The sequence below is a fragment of the Otolemur garnettii genome, unplaced genomic scaffold, assembly GCF_000181295.1.
Source record: "Otolemur garnettii isolate 467f Iridium unplaced genomic scaffold, OtoGar3 scaffold00153, whole genome shotgun sequence".
Taxonomy (NCBI): domain Eukaryota; kingdom Metazoa; phylum Chordata; class Mammalia; order Primates; family Galagidae; genus Otolemur; species Otolemur garnettii.
Genome location: NW_003852548.1, coordinates 2872244 through 2881008, shown reverse-complemented (window position 1 = coordinate 2881008; position 8765 = coordinate 2872244). Strand labels below are relative to the sequence as shown.

The 8765-nt window shown below is 53.1% G+C and overlaps 1 protein-coding gene across 1 annotated transcript; it reads right to left on the bottom strand.

Moving 5' to 3' along the window:
- Nucleotides 1-777: 777 nt before the first annotated feature.
- CCDC120 (coiled-coil domain containing 120) lies at nucleotides 778-8448 on the bottom strand. The gene is made up of 9 exons (XM_023519023.1): nucleotides 8375-8448; nucleotides 8062-8195; nucleotides 7264-7404; nucleotides 6485-6779; nucleotides 6029-6091; nucleotides 5261-5435; nucleotides 5029-5127; nucleotides 2293-3204; nucleotides 778-1803 (listed from the first exon to the last, which is right to left on the bottom strand). Exons 1-9 carry the CDS (start codon nucleotides 8385-8387, stop codon nucleotides 1689-1691), a joined length of 1947 nt encoding a protein of 648 aa, XP_023374791.1. The 5' UTR covers nucleotides 8388-8448; the 3' UTR covers nucleotides 778-1688.
- Between the last annotated feature and the right edge of the window lie 317 nt (nucleotides 8449-8765).

Here is an 8765-nt window from a genome sequence, read left to right as displayed (position 1 = left end):
GCCTCCGCCTCCCAAGTAGCTGGGACCACAGGCGCCCGCCACAACGCCGGGGCATGTTTTGGTTGCAGCCATCATTGTTGTTTGGCGGGCCCGGGCTGGGGATTCGAACCCACCACCTGAGCCACAAGCGCCGAGCCTACTACCAGTTCTTATTTGACGTTAGCTAGGAATCTGAGTGCCGACAAAACTGCCCCATATCATTAAGCAAATAAAAGTCAAAATAGATGACACCATAATGGATTGTTTCCATGGTGCTACTACACACACACACGTATGAGACAAGAGTTTCACTTTGTCCCCCTCAGTAGAGTGCTGTGGCATCACAGCTCACAGCAACCTCCAAATCTTGGGCTTAAGTGATTCTCTTGCCTCAGCCTCCCAAGTATTGGACTACAGGTACCCAACACAACACCCAGCTATTTTTTTGTTGTTGCAGTTTGGCTGGGACCGGGTTCAAACCCGCCACCCTGGATATATGGGGCCAGCACCCCACTCACTGAGCCACAGGAGCGACCCAGTGCTAGTATGTATATATTATACACTTTTGTTTTGTTCTAGAGTCATAGTCTTGTTAATGTTATCCAGGCTGGTCTTGAACTCCTGACCTACCAAAGTGCTAGGATTATAGGCATGAGGCACCAGGCCAAGCCAGGGTGTTTTTTTTTTTTTTTCTGTAAAAACATATTATCTGCTCCTAATTAAGTGTGTGGGCCCTCAAGGCAAGGCCAATAGAGGAGCAGCAATACATGGGTTCAGTTTATACATTTATTATAGAAATCCCCTTCCAGTGTGGGTAGTGTCTTGGGCCCAGATCCATTGGTACAAAAAGAAAAGTTTAACACCAGGTAAGGGGAGTAGGGGAACCCCCATTTCCAGAAAGTCACAGACAGGTTATAGAAAACACAGTTTGTGTGCATTTGTTTAAAAAGTGGTGACAGAAAGCCAAGGAAGATGTGATGTGGCCTGTGGCCAGACATCACCTGAGGATTTTACTGGCATCTACCAGATGCCAGGTTCAACCTCCGCAGCATCCCAGGACACAACACACCTGATGGCTCTGCCCTTTACCCCTACTACAGGGTCTCCTGATGAGGGATGGTCAAGGCAGAGGCCATGGGCAGATGGGGATGGGCTTCTTCAGGCACCCCACCCAGACTACAATCCTTCCAAATGTGGGCAGAAGGCCTACTTCCCCAATAACTGCCCTGGTAGGGGATGGCAGGGAGTTGTATTCACATTAGTCTCCTGGCTGCCCCAAACAGGGCCCTGAGACTATATGGTCCATTTGGGGGAGTGGCTGGTCCTGAAGGGAATAGGCTGGGCATGAGAATAGGAATGAACCCAACCAGAACAAGATCACAGTTTCCATTTTACAAAATGCCTAGTGTTAGGGGAAGACAGTGAATACCTAAATCACAACTGTAAACAGAAATGGAGAAAGGGGTTTAAAGTCCCCATGACATCATCCCCCTCTTTTAAGCTGGCTGAGGACCCCCAGTCTCCAGCACAGTGTGAGAACAGGGTGTCTTGGACGCCTTCTTGGCCCCACAGGGAGCCAGAGTCCTTGGAAGATTAGGTTGGGACCCACCCAGGACTGAGAGCAACCACACCCAGAGCTCAGTGAGGTCAGCTGTGTGCTCCCCAGACTGGAGTCATGCCCAGGCCAGCAAACGGCATGTCAGAAGGGGTCAGACCAGAGTGCCTGGGGTCTGGGGGTCAGAACTGGAGGACTGCTCCCCCTCTAGCGTCAGGTCACTTAAACGAGCGCTCAGCTCCTGGGGGTACAGGAAGTCCGCGTAGTATCTTTAGAAGGGGTAGCAGGAATCCGAAGGACAGGGCAGGGAAGATGGAGAAGAGAGGAAAAGACAGACAAGACACAGAAAGAGAAAGGAAAAGAGGCTCGTTAAAGAGGTGGAGGCAGACACAGTATAGCACCCTCAAGCTCCCAAGCATGGGGCATGGAGAAAAGAGGAAGAGAAAGGCAAAGGCACAAGATGTCCCTTCCTCCTGGCACCCTGTCTTCAAGGTTCATTCTCAGCTGACATGCACTGATTGTTAAATTATTAAAATTCTTCTAGTGCTTGGTAAAGAACTATAGCGACCAGTGTCCAAGATCCCCCTCCACCAGGAATCTCTGGCCTAACGCAGGCCATGCACAGTACAGTATCCCTATGCTTGTGCTACAACTGCTCTAAGCATTATTAGCTCTCTTGCCTAGCTGCTCCATGGACTGGGTATCTTTGCCATCTGCCTCAAGAGACCTCTACCCATCAGTAAAAGCACCCCCCGTACCTGCCGGAAACAGGGGGCGCTGTGAAACTCCTCGAGTGTGGGAGCGGCACCTGGCTGGGGGCCCCATACAGCGCTTGGCCCACCTCATAGCAGCGGGTATGGAAGGGTGGGTGTGGCGGGCCCATGTGGGGGGGCACAGGCCGGCGCTGGGGCCCCGCGGCCAGTCCGGAGTTGCGGATGTACCAGTCCCGCAGCCCCTCCAGGGCAAGGTTCTTGTGGCCACTTCGTTCACCAGCTGGAGGGATACGGCTGGGCGGTGGCATCCACGGCAGAGGATTTGGATGAACCTCTGGACCCTCAGCAGCCTCTGAGGGCAAGGTACAGGGCTTGGTGCGGGTGGCACGGGTGTGGGGGTCCTTGTTGCAGAGGAGGGGGCTACTACCGTCAGCTACATAGACAGGTGGTGGGCCAGGGAGTATGGCAAGGAGCCCATCCCGGCGAGAGGGAGGCCCTGGGACCTCAGCTGCAGGTAGCAGGTCCCCCCAGCCTGCCCCTGTGCCACCACGGGGCAGGCCCCGGTCCAGGGAATAGTCCAAAAGGAAGTCCCCACACACAGGTGGGAGCCGGGGGGGCCCTCGGGAGGCAGGGGCAGCTGAGCTAGGCCGGGCCGCTCGCGGAGGGTCTGGGAGGCCAGTAGTGCGGGAGGAGAAGGCAGGGGTTGGCTGGGGGCGCTCATACAGCACCTCACTGCTCTTGCAGACCGGGGGGCCAGCAGCAGGGGGAGCCAGAGGGGCAGGCGGGGAGCCAGCTCCCCCACCACCTGCCCGGTCCACTAGCAGTGCCTCTGAGCTGTTACTGCGGCGGGTGCGAGCTGCGAAGAGGGAGGCCCGATCAGAGGCAGGTTCTGCCCGGGGGAAGCCCATCTGTGAGTCCTGGCTGCCGGACCACTGGTGAGAATGGAGGCCTTCAGGTCTGGGGCACAGAGGTAATAGGATCAGAAAAATCAGGCAGATGACCTGAGTGCCCTCCCTGTCCCATCTCTTTCTTTCTTTTTTTTTTTTTTTAGAGACAAAGTTTCACTTTGTCACCCTCGGTAGAGTACTGTGGCGTCACAGTTCACAGCAACCTCCTAACTCCTGGGCTTACGTGATTCTCTTGCCTCAGCCTCCCGAGTAGCTGGGACTACAGACGTCCACCACAACCCCTGGCTATTTTTTTGTTGCAGTTTGGTGGGGGCAGGGTTCGAACCTACCACCCTCAGTATATGGAGCTGGTGCCCTACCCACTGAGCCACAGCCCTCCCATCTCTTTCTAACCCTGTACTTTCACATCTCCAAAATGGACCCAGGGTTAGAAATTGTGTGTATAAAGGTGTTAGGTAGTGGCATATAAAGGGCAGCCACAGTTCTTTCCCCTACTGGGGGCACAGGGGCTGGAAATGTATGGGGGAACTGGGGCTGTTTGTTCCAGAGGAGACACAAATATGTATTAAGGCTAGAAAGGGTCGACCTTGAGCAGAGGAAGGGCCTGATATCTTACCCCCATCCCTGCATGGCTCCCTCTGCCTCCAGGATGATGTCCTAGTCCTTATCCCATCATGTGTATGAACCACCCAAAACCATCGCCCCCACAGCCACCACTTATAAAATTCCAAGTCCCACAAGTACAGGAACTTTGTTTTCTTCAAAGCCTGGAAAAAGCAGGCAGTTAGTAGCATTTAAGAAATAGGACAGTATAGTGGTTAAACTCTAAAGTCAAACATGCCTGGTTCAAAGCTCCAGGACTTCAATTCACTAATATGTTATTTCACCCTTCTGTGCTTGTTTCCTCATCCACAAAATGGAAGTAACAACAGCACCCACCTCATAGGGATATTATGATAACTAAATGAGTTGATACCATGTAAAGCACTGACTCCTAGCAGGTGGTAGGTACTCAGTACACGTTCACCAAAACTTTTTATGCCTTTTTTTTTTTGGTAGAGACAGAGTCTCACTTTATCATCCTTGGTAGAGTGCCGTGGCATCACACAGCTCATAGCAACCTCCAACCCCTAGGCTTAAGCAATTCTCTTGTCTCAGCTTCCCAAGTAGCTGGGACTACAGGCACCCACTACAATGCTTGGCTATTTTTTTGTTGCAGTTTGGCAGGTGCTGAGTTTGAAACTGCCACCCTGGGTATATGGGGCCAGTACCCTACCAACTAAACTGAGCCACAGGTGCCGCCCACCTTTTTTTTTTTTTTTTGACAAAGTTTTACTTTGTGCCCTGGGTAGACTGCTGTGGCATCATAGCTCACAACAACCTGAAACTCCTGGGTGCAAGTGATGCTCTTGCCTCAGCCTCCCAAGTAGCTGGGACTACAGGTGCCCACCATCCATAATGCCTGGCTATTTTTAGTTGAGACAGGTCTTGCTCTTACTCAGGCTGGTTTCAAACTCCTCAGCTCAAGCAATCCCACCTGACTTGGCCTTCCAGAGTGCTAGGATTACACTGCACTCGTCTTATGCCTCTGTCTTTCGAAGGGAGATATTATTATGCCCATTTCACAAATGATGACCAGATTCGGAGAAGGGGAATGACTGACTTGCCCAAAAGGCAAAGAAAAGCCCATACTCAAATTGTGGTACTTCTGCCCCAAACCCTCACTCTAATCTCCACCAAGACAACTCCTATTCACAGTTCAAAGCCCAGCCTCTCGTGTTCCACACCTCTTGATAATACGTTCCTCAACCCACCAGTGAGAACTAACAGTTCCCTTCTTTAATTCTCAAACCCACCCTCAGATTCCCCTTACTTGCAGAGCTGGGGGCCAGCGCCCCGAGTGAGGACAGGGGTGGCAGGCACACTTCGCCCTTCAAAACTGGAGGCACTCCTGGGCAGTGAGCGTGTGGGGCTACACAGAGACAGGTAGGCCCAGGTGGGAGCCCAGGTTAGAGACTATACTCGGCGGTAGGCCCTCCTGCCATCCCAGGCTCAGGATCCCATTCCTGGCCTCTGGGGAAGGGAGGGGAGGGGCTAATCCTCACCTGGTGGGGCTGGCTACAGAGTTCCGCCGGCTCTTTAGATCCCCATAAAGATCTGATGGGGGTGGTTTCCATGGGGTCCGACGTTCAGGGCTTCCCCCAGATACTGCCCGCAGCTGGTCCCAGGCCTTGGGTGGTGAGGGGCGCTCAGCTAGTGAGAAGCAGCCACGGAGCTCCTCTGGGTGGAAAAGAAAAAAAGCAGGGCAGGATTCAGTGAGAGTGGGCTCAGAGCAGGCAGGTCAGGCTGGGGGCAAAGCAAAGGGTAGGAGCTAAGGAGAAGCGAGGGGCAGAGTGCCAGGACAGGGTTAAGCAGGCTGAGAAGCAGGGCAAAAAGGGAAGGGAAGGGGCTGAGGAACAGGGCTGAGATGAGTTTAAGAAGATGGGGCTAGGGCTCAGCACCCGTAGCTCAGTGGTTAGGGTGCTGGTCACATATACCAAGGCAGGTGGGTTCAAACCCAGCCCAGGCCTGCCAGACAACAATGACAACTACAACAACAACAAAAATAGCTGGGTGTTGTGGCAGGCGCCTGTAGTTCCAGTACTTGAGAGACTGAGGCAAGAGAATCGCTTAAGCCCAAGAGTTTGAGGTTGCTGTGAGCTGTGACGCCACAGCACTCTAACAAGGGCAACATAGTGAGACTGTCTCAAAAAAAGAAAAAAAAAAGAAGATGGGGCTAAAAGAAATAGGGTCTGACTAAGGAAGATCTATAGAAGTAGGGGAGGTGTTAAGCATCTAAGGACAGGCTGAGAGGGTGGGGTGTGTGTCCTCACCATTGTCATGACTGGCCCCAGACTCTGAGAGGGAGCTGCTCTCTGAGTGCAGAACCATGTCCTCTGCAGGGGAGAAGGCAAGAAAACATCTCTCATTCCCAGGCTTGGGTGCCACCCACTTACATCACTGGGTGGCTGCTTTTGCTTGGCTGGCCTTCTGGGAAGTCTCCTCCTCACCCTGCTCCCCTCCCAAGAATCCACCTTTACCTGAGTCCAAGATCATCATGGCTTGTTTCCTTGGCTTATTTCCTCGCTTTCCTGGCGTCTATTTGTCAATACCCCGTGCCTGTCCTCTCTCACAAGCCAGTTTATCAAAGCTATTCTTGCTGACTGGGTCTCTTAAGTTCTGCCTACCTCCTGGTCTTTGCTGACTATTCACCCATTCCACTCCTACCACATACATTAGCCATCATGTGCTCTCCCCCTCTCAATGAGTAGGTGGGGCAGGATGCTCACCTTGGCTGAGCTGAGTGAGGCGCATGCCCAGGCAGACTCCTGGGGTGTTGATCACTGTCCCCGTGGACAGCGGCAGTGGCTGGGATGGCGGGAGCACTGGGAGGCCAAGGCGGGTCCGGACATCCCCGAGCTGCTCCTCTAGCTCATGCAGCCTCCGTAGCGCATCTGCCTGGACTTGGCGCCTTCGCCGGCGCTGTTCAGCGCTCAGCTCAGGGGCCAGAGCCAGGCGGCGGGCAGCTGCTGTGATCTGCTGCTGCACTGACACCTCACGCTCCAGAGCATCAAGAGCCACTTCCTGTGGGGTCCACCAAAGAGGCGTGGGACAGGACAAAATGTTGGAAATGGCCAGACATAGTGAGAATCAGGCAGTGGTGGAGCCCATCTACACTGGAGGTAGAACTGTTCTTCCTGGGCGGGGCCTGTGGCTCAAAGGAATAGGGCGCCGGCCCCATATGCTGGAGAGTGGTGGGTTCAAACCCAGCCCCAGCCAAAAACTGCAAAAAAAAAAAGAACTGTTCTTCCTGAGGGCAGGTCAACCCACCTAGGGTTGGAGCTTACTCACGCTTTAGGGCCAGGGCCTACCTGGATTAAGAACCTACGTGGACACAGTGAGAGAGCAGCATCCTCCCTCACAGCAGAAACTCACCCCATCCACGACTTCCCTTCTCATCTTAGCCTCTCCTACCCCTGGCTATAGCCCTTCCCTCTGCCCATACCTCCCTCCAGGTGGTACTGGTTCCCTCTCCCCACCATGTTGCTCCCCATGCCCATCTGCTCACCTCAGCAGGGCACAAGGAGTGGTGTGCTGGGTTGGGATGTGGTGGAGGGTAGGCGCGGGTTGCATGGGGGCGCCGGCGGACCAACTGGGGCCGTTCACCAGGCTCTAGCGGGCATTCAGGGGGCAGTTGGCCAGTTAGCTCCTGTGGGGGGCAGGGGTCAGATACTACCAAGGGTTAGCTGGGGAGGGGGATGGGGTAAATCAGTGATAATCCCAGACACTACAGAAGTCCTACTAGGAGCCTGGTTCTGCTCTGCACCTCACACATGGTATTTCTCTTCCTCCTCCCAATATTTCCAAAAAGAGATGTGCAGTGCAGACTCTCAGCTCCTCAATGACCCAAATGCATGGAAGCAGGGAGACCTGCTTTGGAATCTAGAATATTTTAGTTTTTATAAAGACCACACATTCTATATACTGTGTATTACATGAAACTCCCATTAGGATCTGGGGCCACATGGTCTGACCCACATTATTATTTTGGGCAAACTTTATGGACAGTCACACTTAAGAGGGTTAAATCAAAACTATAAATCATCCCATGTCAGTTCAGCTCAGGATTTGCTGCCAAATTTTGGAAATAACTTGTATTTTCAGATTTTTGGATTTCAAATTGTTGATAAGGGATTGTGAACTTACATTACCATATTTCACTGAAATTTAAGACATCTAAGCTGAGCTTTATGGACACAGAAGGTGACAAGGAATTACAACTCAGACAAATGGCTTAGCAATTGTCACTAAAGTCTCCCTCTTACTCCTCACCCACAGCCTGACACCTCTAAAGCTAGGCCCTCACCGCCTCCTGGAGACACACTTTGCGGAGCTCCTGAAGTTTCAGGCTCAGGGCCTCCTGAAGTGCACGTTGCCGGTCAAGCAGACCACGTAGACGCTCTGACTTCACCTGGGGGGCAGCCTCTCCAAACAGGGCAGCTGGACACAGAAAAAGCAAAGATTAGTGAAATAGCCAAGGCATCCTGCAGCAGCTGCAAGGCCAGGGACCAACCCTTCCCAAGAGGACAGCTGGTGACTCAGAGCAGAAAAAGAGGCAGCAGGAGAGGGGACCAGCCACCGACCTGGGGCAGTGAATGTAGGAGAGTTGATCAGCTGACCTTTGACTTCCATCCTGGTGCTGTTGAGAGGCCGTGACTGATGGCTGGACAAGGTCTAACAGTGACACATCAAAGCCATTAAGAAAGTACATCCCATGACACCCCAACCCCAGCCCCTCCCAGCTTCCCATGTTCCAGCTGGGAATAAGGGATACCCTGGGCCCCACCCACCTGCCTGACCTCCCCTCTCAAAATGCATGTGGTAAGTGGACCCACTTGGCCTTGGTACCTTGGTTCCCTTCCCATTGAATGGGAGCACAGCAAGTGGAGAGCTGGGCAGACTTATAACGCCTCCTCAGAGGCCCATGGGCTACAGCCAGGAGTCTTGCCTGAAAGGGAGGGAGAATTAATGGTACAGATTCAACTAACTATAAAAATAACAGGTACTTAT